This window comes from Rana temporaria, chromosome 4, assembly GCF_905171775.1.
Source record: "Rana temporaria chromosome 4, aRanTem1.1, whole genome shotgun sequence".
NCBI lineage: Eukaryota > Metazoa > Chordata > Amphibia > Anura > Ranidae > Rana > Rana temporaria.
This window is the reverse complement of record NC_053492.1, coordinates 230,170,674-230,189,989: the sequence shown is the minus strand read 5'-3', so window position 1 is coordinate 230,189,989 and position 19,316 is coordinate 230,170,674. Positions and strand designations below refer to the sequence as shown.

Below are 19,316 nucleotides of genomic sequence, written 5' to 3'. Positions count from 1 at the left end.
TTGCAAATTAACCTTAAAAATTAGCACTTAAGATTTCTCCCATGGACTTGTAATGGTTGTTCCCTGGCTTTTTCGAATTTGCAGCGAACACCCCAAATTGTTTGCTGTTCGGCGAACGGGCGAACAGCCAATGTTTGAGTCGAACTCATGTTCGACCCAAACATAAAGCTCATCCCTAATCCTATGTACTAATTGTTAAGTTTCCAAAAAAAACCAGAAACCTTAGATTTAACAGAATGATGAAGGGTTGTTTTGGAAATGAAAATAAAACTCCTTGGAATGATAATATTTTGCACTTACTTACCTTTATATGCATACAATGTATATATCTATCGATCCATCTATCTATCTATATAGATATATCTATATATATATAGATATCTATATCTATCTATCTATATATAGATATATATATATATATATATATATATTTTGTTTAGGAACAAGGAGAGCGCATTATGCACTCCAGCTCTTAGTTTTGGGCTACTTTTGCTGCCTATGTGCCCACAAGCCAATCGATGAATGTCATGTATCGTTGCTGAGCCATGATTTATTGCTTTGAAAAAAAGGAAAACCTGATTGTGACAAGCCTTATAATCATAAGCTGCTTCTACTCACACCTGCATTGTAGGAGCAACACAGAGGGGTTGATTTACTAAAGGCAAATAGGCTGTTCACTTTGTAAGGAAAGTTGCACTTTGCAAAGGTATTTTTCCCAGAGCTCAGTGAATAAGTTGAAACCCTGATGACTTCCATCCATTCAATAATGTGCAAGGACAAATGCTGATTTTTTCTTATTATTATTGCACTGACTGGATATTCTTTGCAAAGTGAAATTGTACCACATCCACTTAACTCTGGGGAAAATTCCCTTGCAAAATGAAACTGCCTATTTGATAAATCAATCATATATTCTTGATAAAAAAAAAAAAAACAATTACCAAAACATATAACCCTGCTCCACAAACAACCACAGACGTTCATAAGAAGATATCTCACAAGAAAAAAAAAAAAAAGCTTCAATGTGCCATATTTGTAGCGCCTTCTTATCAGTTTCTTATATGTACTAGCTATATATGTTTGGGTTCAGTTTATTTGAAACAAAACAATTCAGATCATAGCTATTCCTCATGTTCCCAATGATTATTCAAACTGTGTAAAGCTGTTGTACTTTCATTAATTTTGCAAAAGACAGAAATGCAGTTTTGAGGATTCTTCTTACGGACTCAACTTGTTAAGCAATGATACATAATTTTATTGCATCATTGATTCATTGTACTCTTGGGGACCCAACTGCAGTTTTACACCAGAGCCCTAGAAATTCTAGTCTTTGGGAATATTGATGTGGGGAAAAACCTGTTAAACATTTTAAAGTGGATGTAAACCCCCTCTCATCCTTTCTAAACTACTGCCATAGTGCTGATCTATAAGGATATAGATGCCTCCCGCATGTAATCCTTACCTGTCAAATGTCTCCCCTCTGTCTGTTATAAGGATTAAAAAACTGCAGATTCTGTGGGTGGGTCTGTTGCCTGGAGCTCGGTGGGTGGAGTCGTGATGTCAGTAGACTCCCCCCCCCACCTCTACACTCCCCTTGTCAACATGCATTTTCTCCTGTGTATTCCTTACACTAAATTCTGCTATGATCACTAACATCCAGTCAAAATCCAGGAAATGAACCGCATGACTTCAAAAAAGCAGCGTGGGAATTAAAAAATAATGTCTGTCTCAGGTTAGTGCATGAGATATGTAAATAACCTGTCGTTCACAGCAAGGGGGAAGAATGGACAACATTTTTCTCCTGTTTGTCTGTTTATCTCACTGAAAAATGAAAAGAGGATTGCTCAGAGCTGGATTAACTCTTTGTGGCAAGACTGAGCACAGATGATAGAAAATTTTATACTTTACATTGTGACAGCAAAAAAATAATTTTTTTTGGGGGGTTTACATCCCCTTTAAGACTAACCTATGGCAGCAGTTTATTTGCAGTATACCAGTAGCAATCTCCTTGAGATGCAAAAGCTTCCATTAGTGCAAATGTGTCACTTTAGTTTTGCTTTTATAAAAAATGTCAATCTCCTTTAAAGTTTTACATTGAGCAGTGCTTGTTGTAAGATTTTAGGCATATACTGAATATAAAATGCTGGCATGTTATTTAAGTGAAATACAATTTGAATGATAGAAAACTATAACTGTAACTATATTAAAGAGGAAGTAAACCCTCTGAAAAAAAAATACACCCTGCAAGACAAAGGCATAATGAGCTAGTATGCATAGCATAATAGCTAATTGTGAATTACTTACCTGAGATCGAAGCCCCCGCAGCGGTCCTCTTTCCCCTCCTCTGTCGCCGCCATCTCTCCCAGAGTGACTTCCGGGTATCGTGGCTCCGCATGCGCCGTAGACATCAGTGCCTGTCTCTTTTGCAAATATGTCCTAAACCGTGTAGGTTTAGGAGATATTTCTTGCACCTACAGGTAAGCCTTAATCTAGGCTTACATGTTGGTAAAAGTGGTCTGTAAGGGTTTACAACCACTTTAAGACGCAGTTATTTTAACAGTTGCTTATATGTTTTCCAATACATTTGGATTTGTCATCTGAGACTTTCCAAAACTGCAATCCACTCAAAGCATTTAGTCAAAATAAGGCATTAAGCCATAAAAATCTGTAAACATATTTCATTGCTCTGGCTTCTTCAAGATAATAGGGAGATTCAGGGTGTAGAATGGGGCAAGTCATCTTTTGACAACTTTTGCTTGGAGGTGTCAGAATTGGCTTAGTATAGCTCCTTTAGGTTTTGGGACTCTCAGGACTACCTGAAGGTCAATGCCAGGGGTCTCCAAAATGTTTAAACAAAGGGCTGGTTTATTGTCCTTCAAACTTTAGGAGGGCCGGACTGCAGCCAGCGGGAGTGTACATTTTCCTGGCATCAGTGGGAGTAAACATCTCCACATTTGATATTGGGGGGAATAGTGTCCCATCATTGGTATCAGTGGGAGAAATGGTACATCATTTTTGGTGTCAGATGGCAGAATAGTGTCTTGTTTCAGTGGGAGGAATAGTGTTTCAAGGGCCTGGATAAAAGCAAGCAAAGGGCCACATCCGACCCCTGGCCGCAGTTTGGAGACCACTAGTCTATGTCAATATTTATTGGTGCCTACAATTTGGCAAAATTGACACTTCAGCACATCTGCATAACTAAGGGCTATACTTTAAAGGAGTAAAACCTAGTCGAGTAGCTTTACCATAGCTGTGGTGCTGCTTGAAATTATATTTACTGCTTTTTGCATACCAAGGTTGAAGATCTTTTTTTTCCTAGGGCAAATTACCATAGTGCAGACACACTTCACACTTCTACCATGGTTAAACTGATAATTATTTTATTGATGTCTATATTGGCTATACCAAAATCAATGATATTATTATTATTATTATTATTATTATTATTATCTAAACAAGTAGCCTAATATATTTTTGGTGGATGTCACTGTTCTATAGTGTTCTAAGGAATTCAGAATGGAAAGTTCAATTCTGTGTTATAATAGAACTTTCCTCTGCTTTTTCTGACTGCTGACTGTTTTGCAATTCCCTCCAGCAACTAAAACCTTTCCAAATACCTGTGGTATCCCTTTTTCCACATTTTGTTCATGCTGCGGTAGGTTTATTTTTTAATAATCTGTTAGTATGTCCTAGCTGGCAGCAATGTACTGTTGAGATATTATAAATATACTGCACCAGGAGTGTGGTTGGAAATTTCTGAGTTTACTGTGCTCACATATTCATCATAAATGTTATGATGTTGCTGTTAAAGTAGAAATCAAGCATATTATCTGGAATGATAATGGTTTTATAATTATTTTTTTCCAGTACCTCGCAGTGGGCCAAAGAACATTAGAGTTTTTGGAGAGACAACTAACAGCCTTTCAGTAAGCTGGGACCATGCTGACGGTCCAGTTCAGCAGTACAGAATCATCTATTCTCCAACTGTTGGTGATCCCATTGATGAATATGTAAGTTTCCTTAATGGCTCAAACAAAACGTATATTTATTTTGATATGTGATTGTAGGTTTAGTTACTATGTCATGTAGAACTGGCCACTAAGATCTTGGCTGTCAGTAAAGCATTCAGCAACTGTTTAAAGTGTGGATCTGTCTTAAGTAATAGATATGTGCACACTGAAATATTTTTTTTTCGTAATTTCGTTTTCGTCCAAAAAATAAATTTATTTCGTTACTCCGAAATTCGTTTTTTTATTTATTTTGTTTTTCGTAAAAAAAAAAGCATTCGTCCGAAAATCCAAATTAAGGTCGAATCTGTCATTAAAGGCTTATGGTGTCTGTCGAATGTTCTAAGAAAAAAAAAAGAAGATTCAACAGAATCTTTAAAAATTGACTCTTCATGTCTCTCTATGTCGAATCTTCATGTCTCTCTATGTCGAATCTTCATGTCTCTCTATGTCGAATCTTCATGTCTCTCTATGTCGAATCTTCATGTCTCTCTATGTCGAATCTTCATGTCTCTCTATGTCGAATCTTCATGTCTCTCTATGTCAAATCTTCATGTCTCTCTATGTCGAATCTTCATGTCTCTCTATGTCGAATCTTGTCTCTCTATGTCGAATCTTCATGTCTCTCTATGTCGAATCTTCATGTCTCTCTATGTCGAATCTTCATGTCTCTCTATGTCGAATCTTCATGTCTCTCTATGTCGAATATTCATATCTCTCTATGTCGAATCTTTTCTCTCTATGTCAAATCTTTTCTCTCTATGTCAAATCTTTTCTCTCTATGTCGACTCTTCTTCATGTCTCTATAATGTCGAATATTTTCTCTCTATGTCCAATCTTTTCTCTTTATGTAGAATAATTTTGGACTAATAGAGTTAAGGTTAGGCACATTCGAACGCAACGAAAAACGAAAATAAAGCATTTGTTTATGTCGGATCTTTCGTTTTTCGTTTTCTGTGCTTTCGTTATCGTTTGTTAAAACGATAACGAAAATACCTGAGATTCGGACGAAAATGCATTCGGATGAAAACGAATGCACATGTCTATTAAGTAATGCATTCATATTGTATTCATTAACCCTGTCATAGGTTACACCATCTAGTCATAGAAAAAACATTTGGATTGACCTAAAGTATATCTAAATTCGAAAGGCTTGGTACTTTTGTTGCTTTCCACACTGACATTCATGCTCTCTATTTTTTCTGGTGACCATTGTCATCGGGACAGAAAAAAATAGGAAATCCAAAATGTAATGGTTGTCACTAGAACAGGAAATGTAAGGTATGCTTCCTTAGGGCACACCTATTTGGTAAATTTTCCTAAGAGAATATTTACCCCCACCTAGATGAGATTTCCTTTTATTACTGTTGTTTCAGGGACAGAAAGTTAAGAGTAATTTCCCCAACAGGACATACACAGCTCATAAAAAACTGACAGGGGTTTTGACCTTTTTATAGTCTACCCAACTTCCACCCCAAAAAAAAAAGTTTTCACCTAATGTACTTCTAACTAGTTATCATTCTGTTCTCCCTAAAAAAATCTGCATTCTGAATAAAGCTTTTAGAGGACTTGAAAATGAAAACATGAATGTTTCATGTAGTCCTCAAGATTATTGCATATACATTGTGACCATGTTGTGAGAATAGCTGAACTGTTGGTATAACATAAAACGTATTAAAAGTTATTGTGCCTGTGAGGTGCATTCAACTTGAGATGCTCATCAACCATCAAGTTGGACTCTGTGCTTTAAAGTTGGCCGTTGCAAGAATTTAAATGTCTTATTTCCAGCTGCTAACATTTTTGGCTGTGATGTTTCAATTCGTTCCTACATTTCAATATAATTATAATATCTAAAGCTAAATATACATTTACAGTATACCTCAAAGCACCATTCATACTCTGTTGTCCTAAAAATGTAGCACAATTTTCACTGCAGACATTGTATATTACTTTCTGACATACATTCAAACCAGACACTTTCATCCATATGTTACTGATTTTGTTACAAATGCTTTCTTTTGAAATGTCCTTGTATTTGGGGTTCATTTTATAAAACAGATGTACACACATTATGTCTGCTTTACGGTGCATATAGTGACCTTGTGAGATAAAATGCCATACGCTATGTGGAAGCAATACACAACGACCCTGTATACCATCAGACCAAAGTTGATGAGTTACCTAGCCAAGAAAAGTAATACAAAAACACTAGTATTACACAGTAACACTTCTCAAAATACATTATACAGCCTTTTGGACCCTTGTTTTCTTTTGGCTTGTTGTGTGGAATGTATAATACAAAAGGTTAGTATACAAGTGTTGCGCACTAAATAAAATATATATTAACTCTTCTTATTCTGTACTTTCAGACAACTGTCCCTGGTCGGAGGAACAATGTGGTCCTGCAGCCATTGTTGCCAGACACTCCATATAAAATCACTGTGGTTGCAGTCTATGGAGATGGTGATGGAGGACAATTAACAGGAAATGGAAGGACAGGTAAATTATTTACTTTCATATGGACAGGTAATAAAGCACACTGGCAGTCAATAATATTGCTCTTTTGCATTCACTATAGGTACAAATATTAAAGCTAATGTTTAAGATACTAAGCATCCATGTTTAAAAAAAATATATAATCCAATGAATGAAAGGGGCAAGACAGAGACCCGGCAATTCCGGGATTTCAATGTGATTGTTAGGTAATGTAGAACATTGTTTACTGAGTTGGCCAGGGCCAACCTAGAATCCAAAAAGGCCACCACACTGAATCTAGGGAATGACAACTGCAGTCACTGAAAATGCTGTAGTCTCGAAGTTCTGAGAAAGAATTCACTCACTGTATTGTGTAAACTATCAGACATCTTGACACTGCAGCTGATCAGGAAGTTTTAATTCTATCATGAGATGGTGTTTGGCCTGATTAGCTGTAGTTCCAGAAAATGGACACAGTCTGACCCAACTAAGGTCTGAAAGACAACAAAGTGGCCCTGTGTTTGAAAGATCAGGGTCCCCTGCATTAAATGTTTACAGTAGATCATGGATAAAGATTATTTTATGAAACCTTTAGCTTTGAACTAGAAACATGTGGTGGTCCAAGCCAATGGGTTTCACAATTCAATCCAACCAGTGGATATTCTCTATGTTGACAACACGTGCTACCTGGAGTTTCTGCAAACATAATATTTATGCTGTACAAACAAGAAATGATCTAAAATGCCCTGTAGACAGTAACATTATTAAAACTGAAATTAAAACTATGGGTCATAGCTTTGTCATTGTCTATAGCATTTTCTATTTCTTTATAAGAAGGCTAAGCTCTTTTAATCTATGATCATGTTCTGCCTTAAAGTGTTTGTAAACCTCAGACATATAATATGAATAAAGCCTATCCCTCTATAGTGTGTACATGTCTTAATTCAGAAAACTAAGGGGTTTATTTACTAAAACTGGGTAGTGCAAAAACTTGTGCAGCTGTGCTTGGTAACCTATTGTTTTCTAACTTCAGCTTGTTCAGCTCTGCACCAGATTTTGCACTCTTCAATTTTAGTAAATCAAACCCTAAGTGTAATTTCTATCTGCTGCCCCATTCCTCTGCTATCTGCATTAGTCACTTATGACAAGTTTTCCTAGCACAAGGAGAAAAAAGGTGATAAGGAAAGCATTTCCATCACACAGCTTGTGGTTGAGAGCCCCAGCTCTGTTCATGTGTGCTGTGTAAATAAGGGTGTTTCTCTTCCCTCCGATCAGCTCTCAGAGCTCTCCTCACTGAGCTCTGCAGAATGTAACTTTAGCTCTTCATTCCATTTCTTTCTGACAGCTCACACAAGCTTTATAAATGATGGACTTTGAATGACTGTATTGAAGACCTCAGATAAACAGATACAACTTATGTACAAGGATTTGTTTAATCTCTGTGTATCATCTGAGTCCAGTCACTTAACTGGGTATATGTGAGGGTTTACAACCACTTTAATGTACAGTTCCAAAGTTTACACCCTTTGCCCCACATGACAACGCTATGACAAAGCTATATATTTTTATATAGATAATTTTAAATAGCCAAGAGTATAAGCACTGCCTTTCAGTGTGGATTTTACCACACCTAATTTCATGGCCTGTCAGCATTTATCATAGTTTGTCTCTAACACCAATGGCTTCTGAATGAATATTATACCTGTAATGTGTCATGTTATAAAATACTTGATTATAATGCATTTTTCTATTTTTAGTGGGTCTGCTTGCACCAAGGAACTTGCAAATTTCTGATGAATGGTATACCAGATTCAGGGTATCTTGGGATAGAGCTACCTCTCCAGTTCTTGGATACAAGCTTGTGTACCAACCACATGGTTAGTAAACATTGTCATACCTTTAATCGATTCACACCAAAACCGATTTCAGTTTGATTAATAAGTGTAAAGATTAACATCGAAAAATCTAAATATCTAATAACAAACTCAAGGGTCAAGGTGGTACAGATTTAAAGCATAACTTCAGCCACTGTTTATTGTGTCTCCACCCCCCTTGCCGCCATTATGGCACATTTACAGATATTCTAAGGACGTTTTGTCAGCTATGCGTTACCTGCCTTTGTGCATGCTTGGTCAAATCCTGCACATGTAGAATTTGGGCTGGAGACTGGGGTGGGGGACAGTGATGCATATATATATATATATATATATATATATATATATATATATATATATATATATACAGTATATATATATATATATATATAATTATATATTATATATATATATAATTTTGAGAGAAGGTCCGCTTAAATATTTCACCCTTTTACCCTTTTATTGTACTGTTAGTCTCCCTAGTTCTTAGAATTTGCCATTGTAATTAGCATAGTAGTCTTATAAAAATGTTTTAAAGATCTGCCGACTAAGCAAAAGACAGCTTTCATAACAAAGGTGTATTATTTAGAATGGCAGCATTAAATATTCTGCCGATCTACATAAAGCTCTACATATATTGTAAAAATACATTTACTGAACACCTACAGAATATCAATTTTTATGTTGTTATTATATAAAGATGCTGATGAATCCGTAGAAGCTTTTGTTGGTGATGTGAATTCCTACACGCTGCAAAACTTGAATCCTGGAACCACCTACGATGTCAAGGTATATGCTCAGTATGACACTGGACTAAGCGGACCACTCTCAGGGCCTGGAACGACATGTAAGTAAGCTCTGCCCACAGTCTGATTACTTCTGATCTTGTGTGCTACCTGTACTGCAGTTTTTCTTATAGAATTAGCTTCATGCAAACGTACCTTTTCAATACACGTATCAAACTTTTTTTATGCTTTTTAATAATTTATACATACTTAACATTATAATCTTGCAGTGAAATTGGGCATACTGTACAGAAAAACTAACCACTGCTTCATGTTACTCACCAACTTTCTGCTCTTTGCATAGGCTCTTGATTGCCATACTATGAATATGGTTACTATGTGTTTTTATTTTCCATTTGTAACTAGGGACACATTGCATTTTAGTAAAAGCATTTTTTCCAAAATGTACTTTTATTGAGAATTTGTATACTTAAGCAGCCGTGTTTTCATTCAATGTTTCAGTTTTTCCGTGCTCTATAACACCATAAATTTTGGGAGATATGTGGCAAACAGGATTACATTCCTACTTTTGATTTAGAACCCCTGGAAATGTCCATTGTGTGGGAGGCTTATTAGCTGGTTGTTAGTGTCAATAAGGGATATATTTTATCTGTTCTTTTGATGGGAGCTGTGTTGGCATCATCCTGTTATGCTGATACATGTTGTTAACTGTCAGGTGGGTGATTGGTGAACAAGTAAGATAGTTTGAAAACCAAAACATTTATGCTTCAGCAAGTTATTACAAGATAATTCACTTAAAGAACAGTTCCAGATCATAAGTAATGAGGGAAGTGAATCTAGAAAACAGTGCAACTGTGCCAAAGTCAGAAAGCCCACAGTTTAGCTTAAAGCCCAACATATTCTAAATACTCTCCCAATCCCAACTTTTTGTAGATAGTCACACAGCAGCCAAAACCAAAAAGTAGCTCTGGCTGCAGATCTGACTGCAATACTCTCCTCTTCTCTGGTGCTTTTACTTTTTTTGCCACTAGATGTCCTCTGTCTTTCCTGGTAGAATAACACCTGCCATCATTATTCAACATGGCAGACTTATGCCGTTTTTACGTCGTGAAAAACAGTCGTGTGTAGGCTTTAACGAGGGGGGTAAAAAACACACATGCTCAGATGCAAGTTATGAGACGGGAGCACTCGTTCTGGTAAAACTAGCATTTGTAATGGAGATAGCACATTCGTCACGCTGTAACAGACTGAAAAGCACGAAGACTGAAAAGCGCGAATCGTCTCTCACCAAATTTTTACTAACACACGGTAACACAAAATCAGCAAAAGCAGCCCAATGGGTGGCGCCATTCGAATGGAACTTCCCCTTTATAGTGCCGTTGTACGTGTTATACGTCACTGCACTTTGCTGGAGCATTTTTTTTCACAAACGTGTGTGTGCAAGGCAGTCTTGAGAGGAATCACTTTGAGAAAAACGTTTTTTTTTCCATGACATGAATAACAGTCGTGTGTACGCGGCATTAGGGTATACTGTGAGTTCAGAACATCAAGGAGCCACCCCCTAAGGGGACGTTACAGCTCCATGTAAGCTTCTGAGGCATGAAACATCTCTTGTCTTTGCTTGCTACATCCACAATCAGATTCAAAACTCCCACACAGATATGGAGTTTATTGGTGACTGTCTTTAGGCTGACACTTTAAGTGAGGGTTTTCTGACTGGGAGAGACAGCAAGGAGCTTACAGTAAATTTGTTTGGGAATAGATCTCTGAATCTCAAGTAAGAAGAGTTTACTAGATTTAACAGTTTACTAACAAGAGGAAGTGGGTGGATTGGTGAAGTACAGGAATGCATGATTGAAAAACAAAAGTATTAAGTAGGTAGGCTGTGCAGTCTATATGCATTTCAAAGCTAATTTGACTGTAGTGTTCCTTTAAATGTATAATTGCTTATTGTTAAAATGTGTATGTGTACATATATATATATATATATATATATATATATATATATATATATATATATAAACAAACTGAACTCTTATGTCTTTAATTGTGCAGTGTATTTGAATGTGACTGATCTGACAAGCTACCAGGTTGCATGGGACTCATTTTGTGTTAGATGGACTCCTCATCGAGCTGCAACTTCATACAGAGTCAAACTGAATCCAGTTGATGGTACTTTATTTGTTTAAGTCTTTGTTTTTGATTGTATGAATAAATAGCAATGCTTATGTAGTCTCTCAGTGCAGCAATATCCCTTGGCTTTCCCTAGCTCATTTATAGCAAGATCCTATTTCTACCTCCCTAGTATCTGTGTGTTATATTAATCCAGTCATATCTCACTCTTGGCGATTCTATGGTCTAGCTCACTGAGCACCATGGGGGTTATTTACAAAAGGTAAATACACTTTGCACTACAAGTGCAAAGTGCACTTGGAAGTGCAATCACTGTAGATCTGAGGGAGACATACAAGGAAAATTAAAAACAGCATTTTAGCTTGCACATGATTGGATAATAAAATCAGCAGAGCTTCTCCTCATTTTAGAGCTGGGGTTCATTTATTGGGGTTCATTTATTAAAATATCAAATACAATGTTTCGGTGGAATGCAATAATTTTAGATAGCAGTCTAAAGTTTAATATTCTGGATAATATCAGCTCTAGATATGTACTTTTAACAAAAAAAAAAAATCACTGGGGTTTTAGAACATCAATACACTATAGAATTGCATCATGCACTGTTATACTTGATTTTATCTTAAGTTATGTTTATGGTAAGTAATAAACATGTTTTATTTCAGCTTAAATCCTAACACTAATTACTAAATGCAGATCCATTGATCTTGGTTTATGTTTTTATACAGGATCACGTGGGCAAGAAATAACAGTGACTGGCGCTGAGTCATCAAACTGTTTCACTGGACTGAACCCTGACACAGATTACTCAGTCACAGTTTTTGTGCAAACTCCGAACCTTGAGGGAAGAGGGGTTTCAACCAAAGAACGAACATGTAAGTAAATATTTCAATTGAACCATCAGAAAATATGGATTATTCCCTTGCTGTTTTCTTATTGTGCTTTGAAGATTTCATATTATTCATATTTTCAATTTTGGAGTGGATCAATCAGTCTTTAGGAGTTGTTATTTTTGGTGCCATTGCTCCAATGTTATAATTTCCCCTTGTTCTTGGGGCTAAGAGCTCTAAACTACAGTACTATGCCAAGATCTAATGTTCTGCTCCAGAGTACTCTTTTTAGAAAATCTTGCATATTGGCCTCTTTTCTGAAACTTGCCTACAGTACATTTATGTGCATGTAAAATACAGATTGATCTTAATATCTGTGTACATACACATTGTTGCATACTAGAGCCATAAAGCTCTTTGATGCATGCATGTTTTCTGTTTTAAGCTATAATTTGTTTTAAATAGTTTTAAAATGCAATATGACATTTGTGATTATTCCATCTGTTTTAGTTTAGTAAGTGAAATTGTAAGCATGTGCATTACATTGTAATTGTCTTTGTGACAAGTACTGTATGTCGTTTGGGTATTGCACAGAACAGCCATTGGTTTATACTTGTATTGGTATTTTTCATAATTTCATCACTTTCTCATTATTAATTCATGTGTTTATTTTTTATATATATATATAGTGATAAAGCCAACAGAGGCACCTACAGAAGCTCCTGCTCCTCCTCCACCTCCCACAATACCTCCTGCACGTGAAGGTTTGTATTATTCTGTTTTATTACTCACATACCTCCCAACACATTATCAGAAAAACTGGGACACATAAGCCTGTGCCTGATTTTACACCACATGAAATGTGCATATACACTGTATGTACAGTAGTCATTCTTCATGTTTGTGTTGGCATCAAGACTGTTAAATGACATGTATTAATAACATGTATTGTGTTTCTTTGACTTTAATCACTGTGTAAAAAAACATTGATGTTAGATAGCTAATATATATATTTTTTATATAATAATGATCAATGGGCAGCCATTCATAGCAACCAATCAGGGATTATATGGGTGAGTGCACACAACTCTTTCTGGCTGGTTTCCATGGATAGCTTCCCACTTTGCTCTGTTATAAGACCCTGCCAATTGAACACAGGTATGTAAATACACATAGGACTTGGCAAGTGTGATATAAGCAGACAGCCTGTTGAGTATTACTGTGAATGCCCTGAAATTTTATAGCACACACAACTAAGTTTTATGAACAAAAATAAAACCCATTCTTCACCACTTCTTAATTATGTTAGCTTAGCAAAACAATGATTATGACTAGTATCTTAATAGCAGTAGTCACGTAGACCCGCTGCTATGGGTATACCAGCAGGCATGCCCTAGCATTGGGTGGGTGCTTCAAGAGGCAGGCCCTAAAAGCAGTGCCCTTGTTTTAAAATGCCAACACAGTGGGGATTTAACTCTTTTGAATCAATAATGCCCTAAATTGGTGCTATGAATAGGTAGTCATTTTCTAGTATATTGATGATCTTTACCTACAACTAGTGAAGGGGTTTTCCGCCTTGCACTGGGTGATCAGGTAGAGGAACTAACTTTATTTAAAATAAAGAAAATAATCCTATATTCACCAGTTTGTTAAGTAAGTGTTGACATAGTTTAAGAGATCATATACTCTTTGTCCTGTACTGAGACCTCTTATTCTTGATAACCCCATCCTATTGTTAGGTCAATGGATGTTTTTTTTTAAAACTATTGGGGAAAATTCTAATTTTTTCTTAATTTTTATTTATGGTTGTATTACTGCAATCCCTTATTGGGTACTGGTTTTGTGGAAAAGTCCCATACTGGTATCATTATTTTTTTGTGGCTTTCTTTCTTGCTCTGGGAAGGGCTCTCTTATAAATTCGGATTTAATATACAGTATTTCAGTTCTTTCTAACTGTGTTGTCTCTCAAGTTAAATAAATATTTTTCTAGCCAATGTATCAAAAAAAACAAAAAAACAATAGATAAGAATAACAAGATTACTAATGTTCATTATTTTTTGTTCTTTAGTGTGCAAAGGTGCAAAAGCAGATATCGTTTTTCTGATTGACAGCTCCTGGAGTATTGGCGATGATAACTTCAACAAAGTACGCCAGTTCATTTTTAATACCATTGGAGCATTTGATGTCATCAATCCAGCTGGAATCCAGGTGAGAATAACAGTAATATAAATCAGCACAGAAGTAATATTTAGTAGCAGATGGAAGTTCCAATATTGTACCCACTAGAGGGCAGGATAGTGCCTCTATCAAGCCTAGGATAAACCAAGGATAAATTAATAATGATGTAACAAAAGTATATAAACTCTTGGGCCCGGATTCACGTACAGCGGCGCATAGTTATGCGGGCGTAGCGTATCGAATATACGCTACGCCGAAGTAGTGCAGAGCGGCGAGCACAGTATTCACCAAGCACTTGCTCCCAAATCTACCATGGGTTCCCTCGGCGTAACTCGTTGTAAGTGGCAGTGAGCGTGAGCCATGCTAATGAGGTGTGACCCCATGTAAATGAAGGGCTGAGCGCCATCAAGATACGAATAACGAACGGCGCATGCGCCGGCTCATGGATGTATCCCAGTGCGCATGCTCAGAATCACGTCGGAACGAACGCCTAAGATACGTTGAATCACTGCCTACGACCTGAACGTAACCTACGCCCAGCCCTATTCACGTACTACGTAAACGACGTAAAAAACGACGGCTGTGTTCCCTGGTGCAGCCATTTGCATTGATGCTGCTGACTTACACCTGCTTTATGAGTCTTAACTTTACGCCGGACGTACGACTTACGTAAACCTTGTATATTAATGCGCCGGGCGCAAGTATGTTTGTGAATCGGCGTATCTCACTCATTTGCATATTCAAATCCTAAATCATTGGGAGCGCCCCTTGCGGCCATCTTAAATATGCGCCCATGATAAAGGTCGGATAAAGCCTAGTTTCAGGCGTATCTTGCTTTCAGAGTCAGGCGCATAGATACGACGGCGCATAGATAGACTTATGTGGCGTATCTCAAGATACATCGGCGTAAGTGCTACGTGAATCCGGGCCTTGGTTTTTATCTAGGTATGTTTAAAAATCCTAACTAAAAAATGCTGCAAAATAATGAATGCCTTTTTTTTCTACAGGTATCTTTCGTGCAATTCAGTGATGATGCCCAAACTGAATTTAAGCTTAATACTTATGCAGAAAAATCACAAGCTCTGGGAGCTCTTGCTAATGTCCGCTACAAAGGAGGAAACACAAAGACAGGTACTGTACAAACAGCATGTTTCATTTTTTTTTTTATCAGGGGTTGGAGGGCTGGAAACACTGTGTAACAGGCATAACCTAAATGTTAGATGTAATGGTAGGTTTTTATTGTTGTTTGAGGCTCAACTTCAAAAGTTTGTCTAACTTTTAGTGCACCTGCACTAAAAGTTAGACAAACTTCTGAAGTGATCTGTGTAAGAAGGAACAGGACACAGAACACAGTTTTTAAAATCTGACAGTAGTTCTTACCAATTCTCTAGTCTATCTGGATTAAACAAAAGTTTTGTTGGGCTTTTAGCTTGCTATATAGATTTGATGAGGATCTTTTTTTTTCACACTTTGGCACTCAAATTATGAATTTCCCATTATGAATTTAAAACATCCTCCTGATCAGATATTAAAGCGGAGTATGAGATTAACAAAATAAAACCCTTATACTCACCTAGGTAGATGCAGATCGCTCAGTTCTCCCCTCTGCTCTGTCCTCTGCCTCTCCAGTGAGCACTGGGCTGGGGAGGGGAGGAAGTTGCTGGCTCAGTCTTACAGCAGTGCAGCTGAGAACCTCAGCCAGCCGCTGGTCCAGGAATCTGTGTGGATTCCAAGTGTAAAGTCAGATTCTTTCCCCAACCTGGACCAGCTGAGTGATGATTTTTATCCTGCTGTTGGCTAAAAATGGGCAACAGGAGTGCAGATCAAACTGCACTTCTGTGATCCATAGAGGTGTAGCCAAAAAAGCTTGGAGACATGGATGATGAGTGAGTTTGCTTTGAATAATAACAATTAATTAAATAGCACTTTTGGTTTGTGGTGCTCATGTACAGTGTTGCTTCTCTTTAACTAACCTGTGTCCTCATAGAAGGTATGATTACTAAGAGATGATTAAATTCAACATGGAATTTGCATGGACTGCAGTCTTCTTAATGTATAGAGCTGTGTCTAAGGAGTTACAAATAACATCCACAAATAGGACAATAATAATGATATAATATTTGTTTGCCCTTTTACAGGAAAAGCACTTAAGTTTGTCCGTGAAAAGGTTATAACTGTGGAAAATGGAATGAGACGGTCTGTTCCTAAGGTGCTTGTTGTGGTCACTGATGGAAGATCTCAAGATGATGTGAAAAAGTACGCCATGGACATACAACACTCTGGTAAGCATGCAGCACATATGTACTTTCTGGCTGCTAAAATTAAAACAAAACAGTTTATTTTCTAAACAGAATTGTGTCTTTGACCCAGTAAATTATAAGAACATTTAAACTGGCTCGCAATCACAAGATTGAACACACTCTTGCAGGATGTAGTTTATAGTATCAGTCCACACATAATTAATATTTATAGGAGAAATACCAGTTTAAAGCTGTGGCAAACTCTAGGAAAAACAAAAGAAGTACACTCACTACATTACATTGTAGCAAAGGGCCATTTCTTCAGTGTTGTCACATGAAAATATATAATAAAATATTTACAAAAATATGAGGGGTGTACTTACTTTTGTGAGATACTGTATATATATATATATATATAATACATGACATGAGGCGGTAGCTTCCGTGGTACACGTGTTTATACAGTGAGTCCACAATAGACAGAAAGTCTATTTAAGGGCCTGGTAGCCCACTTTAATTATAAAGTTTCCACATGGGGGATCTTCTTCAGCTTCAGCCACCTGGCTCATGAGCTCACTCAGCTTCAACTGCAGTACCATGCTGCACCTCTTACCAGTCTCTCTAAATGTGTTGACCAGCTCTCCTGAAATACTTGGCTCTCTTAGCCTTTAGTCACAGCACCCTGCTACACAGCCCATCTCTGGCCTATGGATCAGGGTTCTCCTGACACCCTGATAGGAGCCAACCTGACTCCTGGAACTGAGACCCTCTGTCTTTTGGCTTCTGGCTGGGCCCACTGACCCCCTCAATAAGACTCCCCCACTGGGAGTGGTCTCCAAACTGGGAGCCCTGAGCTATCCTCAGACCTGAGTATATAACAACACTGCATTCCTATGTACTCAGCCAGGTTGCAGGTGTCTAGAAAAACCCGGGCACGGGATTGAATGTTCCAATCCAGAGCTGCAAAATCCAGATAAAGCCAAATACACAGATTCTCTACTCAGAAACATCGGTCTGGAAAGTCGCATTTACCCTAAATGCAAAACCTGTGTCATATTTTCCTAGGAGTCTTCTCCTGTCACAAATATACAGTATATGCATTTTTAATTGTGTATTGAGTCAATATTATAAGTTAGATAAAACACTGCTTTAGTAACAGTGCTTGTGTCAGAATAGACTTGGTTAGGGTTAAGTCTTTTCATTTCTTCACATCTAATTGGGTTATTAAAAGCAAGATCGACCCAAAGCTCTCAGTTTGGGTAATTGCCAATAAGTTGATTGACCGAGCAACTACTTATAACTCCCAGATGGGTTTTCATAAAATTCTTAAAAACAAGGGGGTAAATTTTAGTTTGGTGTATGCGCATCATCAAGGACTAGCACTGTTCCTAGATTTAATTTAAAGAAAACATCTAAGCTACAATGGAGGATCACCTACAAAAATGCTAGTTTGTTGGATGTCTCTGGCTTAAGTCAACAGACATGCAGCAGGCTAGGTCAGAGTCAAGTCATAATTCCTGATCTGTATACTTGGTACAACTATGTGCAGGGCCGGCCTTTGCGGTGTGCGGGTTGTGCGACCGCACAGAGCGCCATGACAACAGGGGCGCCGTGCGGCCGTCACAATTCGCAGTCAGGTTACCGTAAATGATGTGTGCGGGGCAGCGCCTGGGAACAGGACGGAAAACTGACCACCGCCGAGTTACCGCAGCCGCCAGAACAGTGTGTGTATCATCCACGGACCACGGTATGGCATTGGCAGCCTGAGACATGGGATGTGCCATTTCGCGCTATAGGGGGGGGGGGGGCGTCAAAAAATAAAGCTCCCTGCTCGTAAAACCCTGTCCTCCTATGGCTCCGCTGCGGCCACCTCCTGCACTATATCCCCGGCGGCGGCACGGCACCTGCAAAAAAAATGAGCTCAGCAGTCTGGCAGCGCAGCATGAAGGAGCCGAGTGTGACAGGCGCCCCCCATGCTTCTTAAAAAGTGTGACTGGCCAGATCGGCGTCATTCCATTGACTAGCTCCGCCTACCCTCCTCTGCGCGCTTCTTCTTTTCCCCGAGCGGGTTGGTGAGTGACGTCACCCATCACTCAGGTAAGTCTTGTATGTTTTTTCCACCAAAAAGTATATATATTTCATTTAAAATCACTTTATGCTGGCAATAGATGAATCGAATTTTGACCTGTGAGTAGTCCTCTCTGTTCAACAGAAAATCAACTTCTGCCAAACGGTCCTGCTAAGAAGTCAGCATTTGATTAGCACATGAGCTCTGATCAGTGTATTCTGACAGGTGGGGGGTCCCCATCCACATAGAATATGTGGAGAAGTCAGTTGGCTCAGTTTTTTCATTCAGCTCTCTGGACAGTTTTACAGATAAGCAGGTCAAGACAATGTTTAAATCCAGCTCTAGTTTTATAATTTTTGGGCTTTAGATTTGATGTAATCATTGTTTGGCCAATCATTTTCCACCCGCCTCAGCCGATTTTTCGCAGCAGTGACGCTTTGCTGGCAGTTCAGTGGCACTGCCCATTGATTTCAATGGGCAGGGGCGCTTTAGAAGCAGTGTGTACACCGTTCTTACAGCGCCTCAAAAATGCAGCTAGCAGGACTTTTTTGAGCATCCGGCCAGCGCACCGCTCCAGTGTGAAAGCTCTTGGGCTTTCGCATTGGAGTGAGAAAAGAGGCTATTTCAGGGCACTTTGCAGGCGCTATTTTGTAGCGCTGCAGCACCTGCAAAGCTCCTCAGTGTGAAAGTAGCCTAAGACCCCTTTCACACTGAGGTGCTTTGCAGATGTTATAACACTAAAAATAGCGCCTGCAAAGCGCCCTG

The 19,316-nt window shown here is 38.2% G+C and overlaps 1 protein-coding gene across 5 annotated transcripts in view; it reads left to right on the top strand.

Annotated features, from left to right (window-relative positions):
* The window catches only part of COL12A1 (collagen type XII alpha 1 chain), a 245,105-nt gene that overhangs the window by 163,905 nt on the left and 61,884 nt on the right, over positions 1 to 19,316 (top strand). For all 5 annotated transcript variants that reach the window (XM_040349963.1, XM_040349962.1, XM_040349966.1 and 2 more), the window contains 10 exons: positions 3,868 to 4,010; positions 6,377 to 6,506; positions 8,240 to 8,359; positions 9,057 to 9,203; positions 11,158 to 11,274; positions 11,964 to 12,110; positions 12,755 to 12,829; positions 14,134 to 14,273; positions 15,251 to 15,374; positions 16,382 to 16,525. In XM_040349963.1, the coding sequence (XP_040205897.1) occupies positions 3,868 to 4,010; positions 6,377 to 6,506; positions 8,240 to 8,359; positions 9,057 to 9,203; positions 11,158 to 11,274; positions 11,964 to 12,110; positions 12,755 to 12,829; positions 14,134 to 14,273; positions 15,251 to 15,374; positions 16,382 to 16,525 (1,287 nt within the window). The remainder of the gene's footprint in view (positions 1 to 3,867; positions 4,011 to 6,376; positions 6,507 to 8,239; positions 8,360 to 9,056; positions 9,204 to 11,157; positions 11,275 to 11,963; positions 12,111 to 12,754; positions 12,830 to 14,133; positions 14,274 to 15,250; positions 15,375 to 16,381; positions 16,526 to 19,316) is intronic.